This window comes from Lampetra fluviatilis, chromosome 36, assembly GCF_964198595.1.
Source record: "Lampetra fluviatilis chromosome 36, kcLamFluv1.1, whole genome shotgun sequence".
NCBI classification, from domain to species: Eukaryota; Metazoa; Chordata; class Hyperoartia; order Petromyzontiformes; family Petromyzontidae; genus Lampetra; species Lampetra fluviatilis.
In genome coordinates this window covers 5973400-5991141 of record NC_136310.1, presented here as the reverse complement: position 1 = coordinate 5991141, position 17742 = coordinate 5973400, and the positions used below count along the sequence as shown (strand labels likewise).

Here is a 17742-nt window from a genome sequence, read left to right as displayed (position 1 = left end):
TGGGTGGGGGTGGGAGGGGTGGGGCTGGGTGGGGAGGGGCTGGTCACCCCGTGGGTGCCCTTATAAAACTCAACGTTTAACCTACTCACGCCGGCTTGTGCCCGCCCTCACAGTCGGGCATATTTGCGGAATACACCACGCCGCCGTTGACCCTGGCCATTGACCGAGCAACCCAACGTTCCTACCAGCTCCCTCCGCAGGAATGTGTTTATACAATTCCATCCATGATTTGTTGGCTTCACGTGGGTGGACAGTGGAGTCACAATCACCATCATGGGCCCATGTCAATCCACACCGCTGTATGAAAGTCTTCCCAAGCTATCACGGCTCTGCAATGTAACAATCCAGTGAGCACCTGCAAACGAGCTGATGTAATCACCACCACCAGGCAGATGTCCTCTCAGCCCCAATATATTCATTGGCTGCCACTCTTGACCATTCGTCCATTATCCCGTCTCGCGACATGCCCTGCCCAAACCCAAGAAGATTGAAGTCATAATGATACACTTGAATGTAAACGCCCCTTAATTTATCTATATGGCACAGTGCGTCAAGCCAACAAACTCTCAAGTTTGATAGTTGCAAGTTCAAAACCACGGTCTGGGGTTCAACTTAGTCCTTCAACTCTCCAAGTCAGATACAATTAATATCACGTTGTGCGTAATTCTAGATTTGAAGCTTTCGTGACTGCAAGGATTCATATTCTTAGGTTTTTTCGGTATAGTCACGTAGGTAAAACATTCAAATTGTGCGTAGTCAACCATCCGAGTAGACTCACCCCCTGTCATTGACATGTTGAGTTTTCACCCCTCGCTGATGGTTGCAAAAGGGAAGTCTGCACGAACGAGGCAAGTCTGAGCCGGAAGCTATTTTGGCAAGTTTAAAACCCTTGCAAGCAGAATTAACAGGGGATTGACAAATGCAAATATTCACTGAAACTTTTATAAACAGTTTTCACGGTACAGTACCTCATTCGAGACCCACATATCGTACCTCCGGGGGTTAACATTCCTCGACGACGCCAGTGTCACCATCAGAGCATCGACAGGCCAAATGTTCGCATCTCCTTCCATGAATGAAACAAAAAAGGCAAGCCATTGAAGTGTCATTGTGGCATTGCAACCCAAAATATGGACCCACGTAGTCAACCACTGTGGTCTGCGCTCCGTCAACGGAGGAGGAACAGCAAAACCTCACGAACCCCCTCCTGAAGCCAAAAACCATATTTCTGCCAAACGTAAGCTGGTACCAGCCCGTCCTACAGAGGGAATGAATCAATGCACAGCGCGGGTGACCCCCCCACACACACACACGCATCCTTGTACTGGTAGGAACCTCCTGGTTACACCAGCCCACAGGGGATTATTGTGTCCGTCCGTCCGTCGTGCATCCAAAAATGGGAGGGGTGGGGCTGGGTGGAGAGTGGTGGGTGGGGAGGGGCTGGGTGGGGAGGGGCTGGGTGGGGAGTGTTGGGCTGGGTGGGCGGTGGGAGGGGTGGGGCTGGGTGGGGAGGGTGGGGAGGGGCTGGGTGGGGAGGATGGGGAGGGTGGGGCTGGGTGGGGGTGGGAGGGGTGGGGCTGGGTGGGGCTGGGTGGGGGTGGGAGGGGTGGGGCTGGGTGGGGAGGGTGTGGAGGGGCTGGGTGGGGAGGGAGGGGCTGGGTGGGGAGGGGCTGGGTGGGGCTGGGTGGGGAGGGGAGGGTGGGGAGGGGCTGGGTGGAGAGGGTGGGGCTGGGTGAGGAGGGGCTGGTCACCCCGTGGTGCCCTTATAAAACTCAACGTTTAACCTACTCACGCCGGCTTGTGCCCGCCCTCACAGTCGGGCATATTTGCGGAATACACCACGCCGCGGTTGACCCTGGCCATTGACCGAGCAACCCAACGTTCCCACCAGCTCCCTCCGCAGGAATGTGTTTCAATGTCGCCCTTTGTCGCGCTGTCGCTTTGCAATGCCGCGCATCACCCGCCAGGTGGCACCACCACACATCTCGAGGGCCATTCACATGGCGGGAAACGATCACTCACTTAGTTTCAAAGTGGCCGCAGAGGCCCTTCCGCTGCCAAGGTCGTAGATATGTTCTATATTCATATTCTTAGGTTTTTTTCGGTAAAGTCACGTAGGTAAAAAATGTAAATTAATCACTTGATACAGCTATCGTGCTGTGACGGTTCCACCTGAAGACGGAAGCTTGTGTTGCCTCCGAAACGTCGTGATTTTTATTTTATTTTTATTTTACTTTTATTAATTTTAATTTTTTACCTACGTGACTTTACCGAAAAAACATAAGAATATGAATCCTTGCAGTCACGAAAGCTTCAAATCTAGAAATATATTCTGGATTAGAAGTTTTCGTGACTGCAAGGATCCATACTCTTTGTTTTCTTTCGGTAAAGTCACGTAGGTGAAAAAAAAAATTATTTGCCACATGTGATTACATTTACTTTTATTTATTTATATTTTTACCTTTATTTTTTCACCTACGTGACTTCACCGTAAGAACCAAAGAGTAGGTTCGTAAACATAGCTTACCATCAATACCGTACTCCTAGTGCACTTGGGGGAAGTGGGTTCTTCTCCCAGACACCGTGCAGCATTGCTGTTTGTGTGCACTTCATAAAGTTGCTCTGCCACCCGGATGTGCTCGTGTCAGTTAGGGTACAGTATAGTAATAGTAATAGGTTTTTATCCTTTCAGCTGGTACAAAAACTGACACCTTTATACAAGGGATCATGTTTGCAATAACCACAACACAAGCAGTCAAAATGCAAACAAAAAGAAACAACTCTGATGATGGTAATAATATGAACTGTCCTTGAAGTTGATTGGTCCACACCCGAGACAGCTTTTCTTAGAGCCTAGTCTCCATTGGTGTTGGACCAGATGACGCCAAAAGCGTGTAGTTAGGGTACACTTTTAAAATTATGCATTCGCCCACCCAGATGTTATTGCTGCATTGGGGCACAACTCTGTAAGGCTGCTCGCCTAGGTGGTGTTGCTGTATTAGGGTGCACTTTGCAAATAATCTCCACCACCAACACAGTATTTTTATTACCCTATTGGGGTACACTATCTAAAGTTCCTCTCCCATCCGCACCACCCACACAGCCCACATTTACTCCGTCCCGTGGCTGACACTGTTGGGGTGGACTTTGTAAACTCTTACCTTTTTATAACGAAAGAGAAGTATACATATATCTTTCTTGTTCAAATGAACATTGCGGCTGTGTGTGCTCATCTCGCGATTGCGGCTCTGAGCCAGTGATGGAAATTCCATATTCCTATGGCGGGGGAGTCTATCCACAGGGCAACCACAAATCGATACTCGTTTCAAGTTCAAGTTCATTTATTAGGTATAGCCATGTGAGCCATTCGGCTCTTGAATCGGGTGCAACCGCAACAAACAAAAACATGAACAAGAAAACATCTTAAAGTTAATATGTGACTAAGTGCAAACGAAAATCCAAGAAAATACAGCAAAATATTGCAGAAAAAAACACTGTACACCAACGCTGTGTGCAAAAACCCCAGTGGGATGCAAGTCAAACAACAACAACAACCACAAGGCAACTTAGATTAAGGCCATCAGTCTTACTCCGTACTACAACAAACACACATGGCCAAACCAAAAAACGTTTCGTTTAATTGACCCTCGAGGGATGATGGCCCAAATGAACCCCAAATCAGGATGTGAACTGCGATGCAGGCTAACCTCTGTGATTGGACCATCTCTAGCTCCACCCACCTACATTGATGCACCTATCTCAGCAGCTTTTTCTCTCTCTCACCTGAAGACGATTGCTTGTGTTGCGATCGAAACATCGTGATATTTGTATTATTTTTCTATCTACGTGGCTTTACCGAAAGACCCATATAATATTTTAAAAAGTTTAGTTTTATGTGTATATAGTTTTGTAAGTGATTTGTTTACATTTCCTATACTTTGCACTCATTGTGCGTTTTATTGTTGTAACGTTCTGACCGGCCTCTACTTGACATCTGGGAAAAAAGAGCTTTGCTATAACTGTAACCCCCTTTTCAATTGCTTACCTTATTACAGACCAATTCAAACCTTATTGGTCACCCCGTGCCATTATAAATCTTAACGTTCATCCGACAAAGTCCCATCACAAGGGAGAAACACAAATAGACAAAAACATGTTTTTGCCCGTATTGAAACGGCTGTACGCCGTGTGGACCTGAAAACTCAATTTCCCTGGACAAAAAATGCGGGGTAATCGACGCGTTTATGGATTTACGTCTCATCGGATGCTCCAATTACAAATAAATAATCCGATTATGAAACTTACCGCACTGGCAGCTGTATTTGGGGTACACTTTGCAATCCCGCTCTCCTCCAATCCACCCATCCACCCACCACCACCGAGATTTAGTTCCGGGTTTTGGGGTACACTCTGCAAAAACTCCGCCGCCACCAACCTCCACATGTCGCGTGGCGGCGCTGCTGCTGTTGCTGCTGTTGTTGTTTCGTGGCGCGTTTGTTGGCAGTCGCAACTTTCCCGTTGCAGAGCTCGCAAGCCGGAGGAGATAGCGAAGGGAGAAACTAAAAAAAAGCCCAGCGGAGGAATCGGCCCAGCCCAGCCCGGCCCAGCCCAACCCGGCCCAGCCAGCAGCAACGCCATGGCACCGGGTCGCGAGGGCCTCGTGAGCGCCAAATGTTTCGCGCTGGGCCTCTGCGTGGTGGCCCTTCCCCTGGCCTTCGACGCGGCCTGGTCGGGCCTCGGAGGCCGCGTCGCTTCGGTCGTCTACCTGGCGCTGGTGAACGCGGGGCTGCTGGTCACCTACCGCGGCCGACACGACCTCTACCAAGTGCGGAGACAGGCCCTGAGACTCCTTTCTTTCCTGGCGGAACCTGCGGCTAGCGAGCAGGGAAACACCGCCGCTGCTGCTGGTGGTGGTGGTTGTGGTGGTTGTGGTTGTGGTGGTTGTGGTGGTGGTGGTGGTGGTTGTTGTTGTGGTGGTGGTTGTGGTGGTGGTGGTTGTTGTGGTGGTGGTGGTTGTGGTGGTGGTGGCGGTGGTGGTTGTTGTGGTGGTTGTGGTGGTGGATGTGGTGGTGGTTGTGGTGGTGGCGGGGGGTGAAACTACTGCCCGTGGGCTGAACGCGGCCCGGCTTATTCGTTTCGCTTCGGGCGTTCGGGGGGTCTCGCTTCGTAGCGGCAGCCGTCAAAGTCGATCTTTTAAATCCCCCCACTCATCGGGTGATATCCCGTCGGAGTTGGAGCTGGTGAACACTTGTAATGTTAACCTGCTAAGTTCTGTCGCTGTCAGGCAGTGCCTTCATTGACTGCGCGTGCCGATGTGTTGATGATGGGGAGCGGTGGTGGAGTGATTAGCGCGCCACGAACCCGGCGACCCGAGTTCGATTTGCCGCTCACGGCCAACATCGGTGACAATTATCTTGTACCGGTACATAGGCCTCCCTCTAGGTCCACTCAGCCTCAAATGGGCACGTGGTGCGGTGTGTAAAAACATCGCCACTGGGGAGACAAAGGCGGCCGGGTTTTGGCGCTGCCCCCCCCTTTCGTGCACAGTTCCGGCCTTCATAGGTGTCTCGCTAACAGCACTTGCCCCAACAGTCTGTCAAGGCTACCCGGGGGATCTTTGTCCTTGTGATGATGGCCCACCAGCCGGAAGGGTGTCATCATTTGCGAGTCTTAAGTTGACCCGGACTGACCCTCCCGGGATGGGCGTGAAGCCGTGGGGCGAGAAACGTGGCCACGTGGTTCGGGGGTTGGTGGGACAGGAGGACGGCCGCATAAGAGGCCCAGTTCGGGCTTGGGAAGAGGCTGTGCATTGAGATAATTTGGATGATACTGGTAGGAACCACCTGGTTCCACCAGTCCACAGGGGATTATTGTGTCCGTCCGTCGTGCATACAAAAATGGGGGGCTGGGTGGGGAGGGGCTGGGTAGGCGAGGGGCTGGGTAGGCGAGGGGCTGGGTGGGGAGGGGCTGGGTGGGAGGGGTGGGGCTGGGTGGGGAGGGGCTTGTCACCCCGTGGTGCCCTTATAAAACTCAACGTTTAACCTAATTACGCCGGCTTGTGCCCGCCCTCACAGTCGGCCATATTTGCGGAATACACCACGCCGCCGTTGACCCTGGCCATTGACCGAGCAACCCAACGTTCCTACCAGCTCTCTCCGCAGGAATGTGTTTTTGCCGCTGTAAATCTCCACGCGATGATAAGCCACTTTCTTGAGCTCTCGTTTGTGGCCAGGTCGCTTCTGAAAATTAAATATATTTCTATCTCATTGGGTCTTAGCTGGTAAAATATATTTTTTTATCACTCAGCCCACATCTCACTCTTTTTGCCTTTTGCTGAGGTTCTGACAAATAAGCTAATGCCTCGGTGGACTTTTATCTGGTAATATAAAATAATAGTATTTGTTTATTTTTAAGTGATTTGTTTACCTTTCTTGTACTTTGCACTACGATCGTGTTTTTGTATTGTTAATGCGTTCTTATCCGCCCCTATTGGACATATATGATACATAGCTTTATAACTCATCGAATTCCTCCAGTATAAATAAATACTCTGATTCTGAAATAATTGTATCTTTGTACATTATGTATGTTGAACTTCTTTCACACCCTAACGTAGCCAACCGTACCAATCGGAGGTGCGGGCCGATAAGTAGGCATGGCAGCATTGGGCGGGCGGTCACTGAAAGAGAGACAGGAGATGAGAGGGGTTGGCATAGACACACACACACGGGACAAAGGGAAACAGGCACGGAAGAGATGCCCGCTTGGTGTTGAACGTGTGTGTGCTGTGTGTGTGTGCTGTGTGTGTGTGTGCTGTGTGTGTGTGCTGTGTGTGTGTGTGCTGTGTGCTGTGTGTGTGTGCTGTGCTGTGCTGTGTGTGTGTGTGCTGTGTGTGCCTCACAGGTGGCAGTCAGAGCATGTTTTCTGGGCTTCGCGTTTGGCTGCGGTCTGATTCTCAGTTTGAGCAACACATCTTGGAAGCATTTTGGCTGGTATTGACAACGCGTTGCCTGCAAAATAAAACACGGACATTTCACGTTCCTCTTCGACGCCAGAAGTCCCATTATTGCGTGGGGGTCGGTCGCTCGGATTATCTCCCTCCGTGGAACCTCTTTTCTGCACCTCTTCTCACAGTCACATCCACTGTCCTCGTATCTCGTTCCACTGCACCCTCCCCCCATCCCACCCCTGGTCTCTCCTTACTCCTGCCCGGCACCAGAGAGGCTTCTCCATCGAGGCCCTTTTAATTTCATCTTGTTCTCAACACATGCAACACAACCATCTAAATCGAACAAATGTAACAAATATTTACACTGCAACACATTTGTAAACAGATGCAATCAATGCTGCCCATCTAGTAAATGGCACCCCACGTTATCTCTTGAATGTGCCGGATGAGGCAGGCTTAATACAGTGAGACTTCGCTGATCCATGCTGATACAGAGGGGTTTATGGGCTAATCCCATTCATCATCAGCCATGGTCTCGCCACTGCTGGATGAAGGCCTCCCAAAAGCCGTCGCCATCTTTCACGGCCCTGCGAAGCAACAAATCTTTCCGGCGTCTGCACGCGGGCTCATTTCATTGCTCCATCTCTGCAGCGAACGCCATCTCTCTTGTGCGTTTCCTTTTTTGGCTGCCATTCGTTTTGGCCACCGTCCATCTTGTAACGTGTCCTGCTTATGCCCCCACGTACTCTACCTTTATGGATAGTCGGTGCGCGGTGTGTTTCTACTTTTTATATCCTTTATATTAAGTTCGCTTGCTTGCTTAGGACCGTGCAAATCTTTCGGTCGTTTTTTAACCCACTTCCCGTGATCCAATCGAGCTGACATTTTGCACACAGACTCGTTGTGCGTGACAATGCATTCCAAAATTTTACACTGTTTAGGGAAATGTTTTAAAATATTTAATTACCAATTGTTTAATGCTGCCAGACAATCATCTGACCCATAGGAGGCAGCCATCTCAAGCCAGAGGACGAGAGGACTCTAGCCACCCCGATGCCACGCATATAAAGGATTTATAGTGAAAAACTTAGTTTTTACGGGTTAATTGTTTATACACTCGCTCATCCACGTTTGTTGTTAAGTGTAAACCCAGTGCGTCCCCAGTTGTGTATAAGCAGGTATCAATCGATCAGTGTTTATTTTACGTGCCAATATCGCCCTCGATAAAGTAGACACCGGTGCACGTTACAGGTGTGTGTCGTGTTCCGGTCCATCGCCCCGTGCGCGCGACCCTGTATCCCGCGTGCCCAGGTACGTGTGTTCGCTGAGCTTCTTCCACTACTCGGAGTACCTGGTGACGGCGCTCATTAACCCGCGGAGCCTCAACCTCGACTCGTTCCTGCTCAACCATAGCCTGGAGTACAAGCTGGCCGCCGTCGCCTCTTGGGTGGAGTTCACCCTGGAGATGCTCCTTTTCCCCGGTGTGTGTCCACCTCGCGACCACCACGCGACCACCACGCGACCACCACGCGACCACCACGCACCCAAGGGTGCCTACAGGAGGTCGTGGGTTCAATCCCGACCCTGATGCCTGCTATATATTGGGAGTTTGCGGTGTCAACATCTAGAAATTTTGCCTATAACGTTCTTCAGTAGCAAGTAATCAATTTCTCACGCAATTCTGGGTGTTCTGCGGCTGGCTGGCGGGTTTGCATTGGGGCCGGCGCTCGCCAGGCCTGAAAGACGTGCGGTGGCTGAGCGTGGCGGGGCTGGCCATGGTCGTGGGAGGCGAGGCGCTGCGCAAGGCCGCCATGCTGACGGCCGGATCCAACTTCAGCCACATCGTGCAGAGCGAGCGCTCCGAGAGCCACCAGCTGGTCACACGCGGCGTCTACGCCTTCTCGCGACACCCCTCCTACGTGGGCTGGTTCTACTGGAGCATCGGCACGCAGGTGCGTCCCGTCGGCGTGCTGGGGAAGAAGGGGTAGCGGGCAAGCATTTGGCACTCACCGCTACCTCTCCCCGGCGTATTTCTGAAGTGGCTCCCCAAACGCAGACGTCGTAAAAATCGCCTTGAAACAAGAGCGCGGTGCAACTCCTCGACAACACGTCGTAGAGGCACGCCCCTTGTTTGCTTTGGCGAATTTTCACGAGACGCTGCTGCTGCTGCTGCTGCCGCCGCGCCACTACCACTGCGGCTGCTCCCGCTGCCGCCGCCGCTACTGCCACTGCCACTGCTCTCGCTCTGCCCCCCGTCAGATCATCCTGTGCAACCCGCTGTGCTTGGTCGGCTACACCGTCGCTTCGTGGCGGTTCTTCCGGGAGCGGATCGAGGACGAGGAGCTCACGCTGCTCAACTTCTTCGGGGAGCAGTACATGGACTACAAGACGAACGTGCCCACTCGGCTTCCGTTCATCGACGGCTTTCGAGTAGAACTCTAGCTCTCGTTTTTGTTTCCTCTCGCTCCCCCCCCCCCCAACCTGTTGAATCGCACAATTTTGCTCCGGCCTTTTTCTGACCGTCCTCCTCTCCCTCCTCCTGCTCATCCTCGTCCTCCCACTTGCACAAAGGAACAAACGTGCGTCTGCGAAGCAGGAAATTGCGAGCAAAGGACAACCATCTAAGCGACCGACGATTGGCAAAGGAAAAAAAGACAAAGACGGAATTAGCACGCGGCGTGCGAGCGCACATTTGAGGTTACGGTTTTAAAAAGAGGACTGGTGAAAATGGGCCTGTGGCGCTGGCTACGTGTGGTGGCTCGCAACAGGTATTCTTGGAGCTTGCTTTTATCGCTTCTAGGGTGTCCATAGTGTTTCATTATGTATTATTCCTCATCATCGTCGTCGTCTCTCCGTTCCCCCAACTCATTGGTGATGGTGGAGGCGAACACATTTCCGGCGTGATTCTCTCTAGATCCAGTATCGCTGCATACGTCCAATCTCGATTATTTTTCTTCTCGATTTGTTTTTACCCCTGCATCTGTCCACCCTTGATTTTTTACTGTCTTCACCTCCCCCACTCCTCCTTGTTCCAACCTTTGTGTCGCATCACCGAGTGATAGGGGACCCTGTCCGTGCTCGCCCGTGTAACGTCACCGGAGCCACTGTCTCCTCGCCTCGACTCTCGTCCGACGAGGTCATTTTTCACTCCACTGTTTTCTCACATCGCGAGTTTTCTCGGCCTCTCTCGTTAGACGGCTGCGAACGAGGTTGATTGTTTGGGGGTTATGCGAGAGATGCGTTTGGCAAAACCAAAACACCCAAATATCTTGAGCGATCTCTCAATGGCACTAAACAGAAGCGTTCAAAACAATCACAGCCGAGATGCTGAACACCTGGGATGCTCGCTCCAACACCGCGGCGGACACGCGGAGGTTCAGAGGGATGAGACTCGCACGGTAGACTCTTCACAAGACCAAGTGTGTGCGTCCGTTTATGGTTTCGTCACAACGAGCTCACACTGCTCTCGTATGTTTACAGTTTTGATTTAAAGCTTTCGTGACCGCAGGGATTGATATTCTTGGTTCTTTCGGTAAAGTCACGTAGAAGGGAAGTAATAAAATAATAAAAATATAAAACCAATTTTTTTTCTTCTTCTCTTCTACGTGACTTTACCGAAAGAACCAAGAATATGTTTACAGTTATATATTAGTCCACTGCTACAGTTCTTTGTTAGTCCACTGCTGGATAAAGTCGTCTGTACGCCGTGTCGGTCTTAGGGGATTGTTTCAGCGTATTTCACCACACTGGTCCCTGTGGTTTGGTGAAATGAGAGTGTGACCCAGGACCGGTTGGTATATCACGCGCTGCTGGCGTTAGCCGTGGCCAGGAATGTGATGGACCACAGTGGAGGGTCGGAATAGTATTCGATGACGATGTTACCCACAACGCCATGCCTTCACTTATCTAATTATGCTTTAATCATGGATGATACTTTTACAGACGCCATGTATAGCAACTGCTGTGTAACTTTACAGTTACAACATCTGAAGTGCACAGGGCACTTTGTAACGAGTCATCGTTGAGTGCAGCCGCGCTTAAGCATTCTTCGCGAAGCGCAGCACAATAGGCGACGTATTTAGCCAGGCTCCTGAAGAAGCGCCCAGCGCGTGGAGCGAAACGTCGGACGTCGTGCCGAACAATTAGCACGGTTGGCTATGTACGGTGCGAAAGAAGTTCAACGTACATGCAGCAACACGTGGTACGACCCGAGAACGCATCGGAGAGCCGTACGGCAGCTAAACCAGAATCGGAACATTTATCCTGGAGAAATCCGATGAGCTATGAAGCTTTTTTTTCACAGGATGTCCAAACCGCGAAAACCTTCCCAGCGGCTGACTTGACAATTTTGAATCGCCCAGAAATCTCTCTGCTACCGCTCTTGGTGAAGTTTAATGCGGAAGTTTTTGTTGTTGTTATTGCGCTGACGGCCCATTGCGGAGGGGGGAGCACTTGCCAATAGCATCCGGTACAGCAGGATTTGTTCAGCAAGCCCGACTCTGCTGATGAGCCAGAGAAGGACGAAACCGGTCCCAGAGTTTGCACGCGTGAACAAATTGTTGCTGCCGCTTGACTTGAGTCTGTAAATGTTTTAAATACAGAACAGGAAGTGATGTTTCATTTCGACGCAGCAGTCCTTGTTTTGGTGTAAGCGCCGCGCAATTGCTGCATCTGGGATCGGCTTCATAATTTAACATTATTTTCTAATGCATCGTTTGACTGTTATATACAAATAATGGAGCAAAATGTGTCTCTTTAAAATCCATAAAGGTGTATATGTTATACGGGTTACTGAGCAACGGTGTTTTTCAACTTCAGTCTGCGTGTGCCCGCCCCTTCCCTGCCCACAATCCGCCTCTTTGTGATAAACAGTTTTTTGAATTCGTATGCAAATTAAGGCACTGCACGCACCTGATGATTAGAAATCGCGGGGGGGGGGGGGGGAGCTGTCGCGTGGTGGTTCGTGAGAACTGGAGTTGAGAAGCACTGCTCTGGGAGTGTTTTATTGGCATCGCACTCGCCTGCGACCAAATCGTCAGAAATGTGCTCGTTCTCAGAAGCTAGCTGGGATTTTCGCCTGGTTAATGATGATAACAACAGTTTTGTCAACTTGGAATGCACCTCTGCACAGTAGTATTCGCTCTCGAAGTGCGCAAGGATGAATGACTTTCGAGGCGCACGAGGAATTCCAGATGAGCGGGGAAAAGTAGCCGGAACCGATCATGTGCTAATCCCCCCACCCGCCCTCTCTCCATGGTCTGCAGTCCTCTACATATGAAGGTGTTATCGGTCAAATTCACGAGTGTTTGTATGTGGGAGGAAACTGGAACACTCGGAGTAAACCCCCACACATGCGAGGGGACAACACTCTATCCCCCACGCAGATGGAACAGGTGGAGCGCGCGTTTGCAAGCCAGAATACGAAACCACCTCGACGACCACGTTTCACAACTTTTGTGTGAGCCACCTACCCTCACCCCCGTCGTGCCGGATTACAGGCGTTTTAATCGAATTCTGTCGAGGGTCTTCACTCGAGGGGCTTGGCATAGCTTGCTGAAGGGTGAAAGGCTGGCAATTGGGGCGGGTGAGTCACGGGGACTTTGCCAACCCCCTGAGCTGCGTAGCGGGAGGGGGAAGAAGTTGGTGAAAGTTTTGAGCGTCGCTCGTTCGCATGACGTGGGTTTCTTCCGGCTTGTCCGATTTCCTTGCACGTGAAGTTTGTGGTTTTTTATCATTTCCCCTCACCGGTGACTGCACGACTACCGAAATAATTCACGGGTCTCGTCCACTTAACTAATCCGCCTAACGCAACGACCAAAAAATGCGCGCGGTTGGCTATGTACGGCGCGAAAGAAGTTTAACGCACATCATCATTCTACTCCCCCCCCCCCCCCCCCTGGACAATGAGCTGCTGCTGCAGGTGATCGTTGGCCCCAGAAACACACCCCTCTCGTTTACGTAAATGAGAGAACGGCACACACGCGAGGGAAAATCGTAAACGAACAACGAAAACCGCTGAACAGTATTGAAATGTGTTTACGCCGTCGTCATCACCGCCGCCCCACGGTCGTGCATCATTTGCAACATCGACGGCCGCGCGATCTTTCGAGAGGCGCTCGTTCTCTATGCAACTCTTCCCTGGAGCAGAGACATCATCACGGCACGGCGCGGCATCAACGTCGGCGGGCCGGCCAAGGCCACTCGTCGAGAGAGGGGGGACAGCGGGTGGCTGCTCGGGCTAAAGGGAACTTTGCGGGTCTCACCTCTGCGGCTGAGGTCACCAAAGCGGACACGGCGCTGCCTCCATCCTGTTAAACGTGGTGCAACGGGCGATTTCTGGAGCAGCGGCGTTTCCCCATTGTGACCCCCCTCCCCTCCCCGGCAGACCCGATTGTTGATTACCAAACGGTGGCAGATCGAAGAGGGCCATGTATCCACCACCACCTCCCCTTTGACACGCCGGTTGGCTACGTACGGTGCGAAATAAGTTCAAAGTGCGTACATCATACGTTCATGTGCTTTTTTGTTTACAAATGTTGGGCCCTGTTTCAAATAAAAACTTTGAATTGTGGGACTGCTTCCACCCCCCCCCCCGCCTTGGGAAGTTTCTCGGCCCACCTCTGCCACCAATCTTTCTGTGCAAATGAAGGCACAGCAGTCTTCACATCTGGTGGCTGGTAATTGTCGCCCATGGGGTGCAGTGGGGGAGGGTGGGTGTCAGGAGTGATCATTATATTACCAACACGTCGCCCAGAATTCACCAAAAATTAGTCAGATCTTGCAAGCTCAGCCGTGTCGAGCCTGGTGATTGCTTTGATGGGTGCTCACTACCAGGGCTTGCGAGGTGTGGCCAGGAGATGGCCGTGCTGAGTGTCTCCCCCCTCCCGTGTCAATCCATGGTGGGTTTTCTCCGGGTTCTCCGGCTTGGTTGCACATGAAGCCGACGGCCCATTCATGGCGATGGTCAAACATTCCAATGTGATCATCGGTTAGAAGCTTTTCCTGGTGGAATGGGTGAAATTATTTAGACAGTAAGTGGCAATTTCGGCAGCCTACACACAAGTTAACCGTGGTGGCTGGAACGGTTCTGCATCGTTGGGGCTTAAAAGTCAGTAATTAGCTTTAAGCGTTCGGTTCGCTCGCACCGTTTGATGGCCGTGTGACCAAATGCAGCTCCCCTGTTGTCTGCTGAAAGCACAACGCCGGTGTGGTGTTCGCGTATTTTCAAATGGGAACTCAACTCGTCCCTGTTGGCCGAGGCGTCGATTGGAGTTGACAGCCTCAGCCTGATGACGAACAAGGGCGACGAGTATGATTCATTGGCATGATGGAAAGTGCCCAATCGGAACAAATGGAATATGGTTAAATTCATGTCACCGTAGCGAAAGAGCTGTACTTGTGAGCGATTTTAGACCTATTGATAGTAGCGTTAATAATGAAGCAGTGAATGTGATTTGGCCGTGATAAATAATGCCGGCTATTATTAACGCAAATGCATGATTTGCTGCCGAGCATTTGAAAGAGGCAGCCAAGCAGGGAAGCGCTTGTTCTCATGTTCAAATGACACGGGTGTAGTTGGTGAACTTGCCATGCAATGTCACCAAGTGCACCATTGTCCTGTTTCTCACTCAGCTGGCAGTCGCCCTCCAGCAACAACAACAACCTATTCTTAGGTTTTTTCGGTAAAGTCACGTAGGAAAAAAATTAAAATTAATAAAAATAAAATAAAAATCACGACGTTTCGGAGGCAACACAAGCGTCCGTCTTCAGGTGGAACCGTCACAGCACGACTGTTGCATTAATTTTTTACCTACGTGACTTTACCGAAAAAACCTAAGAATATGAATCTTTACAGACACTAAAGCTTCAAATCTAGAAACAACAACCTAAACAAAACAGGAGGGCGGAGGAGCGACGATCGCAATGAGCAGAGCACCTCACAACAACGAGCAGCAGAGCACCGGGCGGCTAAAACACAACAAGTGGGCACAGTGGCTAACAGCAGCGGTGCGTCTGGCAGTCATCTCGGTAGTCAAATAGTACATGCCCCTCCCCCACTTCTCTCGCGTCCCCCTTCTTCCTCTTGATAATAGTTATATTGTTGATGATTAGTTATATTGTTGATTATTAGTTACCTTGTTGATGTTAGTTACCTTGTTGATGCTAGTTACCTTGTTGATGCGTGTCTCTCTCATCATCATCACGGTGGCTAGGAGATGTTAACTGCCTCGCCTGGTATACAGGAGGTCGTGGGTTCGATCCTGACCTTGACGCCTGCTGCTGTATATTTGGAGTTTGCGTGTCTCTCTCTCCCCCGTGGTCGCGTGGATTTTTCTCCGGGCCCTCCGGTTTTCCCCTCCACATTTAGAATCAACAACATCAGGCGTTGAGAGTGTTTGGCTGCTATACATTTCATCACGATAAGCCACTTCGTTGAGCTATCATGTGTGATAGCCAGGTCGCTTCTGGAAAAGAGCTATGTTGCTCAGTGGACCTTACCTGTTAAAATAAAAAAGTATATATTTTTTAGGGCCCAATCTATCCCTCTTCACTAAGTCCGGCCGTGCAGATCTCGGACTTTTGTTTGTGGAATTTCTGCCCCCCACTTCTGCGCCCGAGATGAGTTGAAAAAGAAAATCACAATAACAACAACAACAATTGATCATCGTTGAGGTGACCGGGTGTCTCAGGTTTCCCCGAGACATTCTGAGCCAGCACCGCTCAGATCCTTCGGCTGGATTCCGACCGTTGCCTGCTTAAATTTTGATTTAAAGCTTTTAGGACTGCAAGGATTCATATTCTTGGTTCTTTCGGTAAAGTCACGTAGAAGGGAAATAATCAAATAAAAAATATATAAAACAATACAATTTTTTTTATTGTTTTATAACCAAGTTTTTTTTATTGTTTTAGAAACAATAAACACTTTTTTTATTATTGTTTTATATATTTTATTATTTCCCTTCTACGTGACTTTTTCTTGTTTTATAAACAAATTTTTTTTAATGAACATAAACATTTTATATATATATTTATTTCCCTTCTACGTGACTTTACCGAAAGAACCAATAATACGTCGCCTTGCTGTTTTTTCGGGGCTTTCTCAAGCGTTGCAAGTTGATGGGTTCTCAACGCGGTCACCATTGACAACACAGAGACCCATGACACGTACACAGAAATAATTCGAAGACTCACATGGAGACTCGCAGACTCCAATGTATGCATGTACGTTTGAACTTCTTTCGCACCGTATAAAGCCAACCGTGCTAATCGAAGGTGCGGGGAAAAATGTATTCGCTGACATAAAGACTGAACCATGATTGATACCAGGTTCCCAAGCGCCAATAACAACACGCAAAAAAAAAACCGAATCGCAATTGAATCAGAATTGTATTAGAATTGCCGTGCATGGAGTTGACTATTGCAGTGCCTTCAGAGAAGAGGAGTTTTCCTAACAGCACAACGTTATACGTCTTATCTGTGGGTAGGTGCAGATGGGATGTTTTTGTCACTTCTTTCAGGGACACACACAATTTTGGAATCGCGCATAGCAGCAGCAGCAGCATCGCCACCCTGCTGAGAAAACCCGATAGAGAAACTTGAGGCTCGGTGAGAATTCCCTGGGTGGACAATCATAGCAGCAGCAACATCGCCACCCTGCTGAGAAAACCCGATAGAGAAACTTGAGACTCGGTGAGAATTTCCTGGGTGGACAATCATAGCAGCAGCAGCATCGCCACCCTGCTGAGAAAACCTGATAGAGAAACTTGAGACTCGGTGAGAATTCCCTGGGTGGACAAGCATAGCAGCAGCAGCAACAACAACAAATGCCCGTGTCATAACGCCGATCGATTCGGAGGCATGGATAATCGAGGTAGCTAGCGGCTTATAGGATGGTGGCGGACAAGAGGAAGTCGGAGATTGGCAGGAGGGAGCGCAATTATTTGAAATCGCGGTCAGCATGAGAAACCAAGCCCCTCGACACGGATGTGGAGGCATCGAAGATGGAAACTCGTGGGGAGCGATGGGCCGGGGGAATTGTTTTGTATTGAGGGGTGGGAGAGGTGGTGGGGGGAGGCGGAGAGTGGCTCATCGAAGGAGGAGGTGGCAGGCGGAGACGGTGACAGACGCTGGCTCGGGCTGATATAAAGAGGCACCACTCCCTGACAAACGCAGGGCTTTGTACGACTCCGATCACGGTGGGTGTCGGTGTGAATGTGAGTGCCCTGTAAACACCCCCTCCCCCCCGCGCTGTAATCAGTGCCGGATTAAATATGTATTTACTATATAACACGATTTTTGTTCCTGGGTAGTAAGTGTTATTTTCTAATTGCTTATAACTCAAAAGTATAGAACATGTCTATTTTTAAATCCTTTATATTAAGTTCACTTGCTTGCGCGCTTACGACCGTGCAAATCTTTCGGTCGTTTTTTAACCCACTTCCCGTGATCCAATCGAGCTGACATTTTGCACACAGACTTGTTGAGCGTGACAATTTATTTTCGTGAAAATGTTTTTCCTAAATTTTAGACTTTTTAGGAAAAAATAAATTATATTTAATTACCAATTGGTTAATGGTGGCAAGCAATCATCTGACCCATAGGTGGCAGCCATCTCAAGCCAGAGGACGAGAGGACTCTAGCCGCCACGCATATAAATGATTTATAGTGAAAAACTTTGTTTTTACGGGTTAATTTTTCCCGATAAACTTTGCTTTTGTGACCAGGACTTTACGGGAAGGAATGACACAAATTGCACACGTTTTCTCATTGAAAATAGGTACATTTCTAAATAT

General features: G+C 49.9%; 1 protein-coding gene across 1 annotated transcript; it reads left to right on the top strand.

The window, feature by feature from the left end:
• Positions 1-4406: 4406 nt before the first annotated feature.
• On the top strand, positions 4407-13515 carry ICMT (isoprenylcysteine carboxyl methyltransferase). Its single transcript, XM_078873265.1, has 5 exons — positions 4407-4825; positions 6904-6992; positions 8261-8430; positions 8684-8901; positions 9209-13515. The coding sequence occupies exons 1-5, from the start codon at positions 4442-4444 to the stop codon at positions 9389-9391; spliced, it is 1044 nt and encodes a 347-aa protein (XP_078729391.1). The 5' UTR covers positions 4407-4441; the 3' UTR covers positions 9392-13515.
• The last annotated feature ends 4227 nt before the right edge of the window (positions 13516-17742 follow it).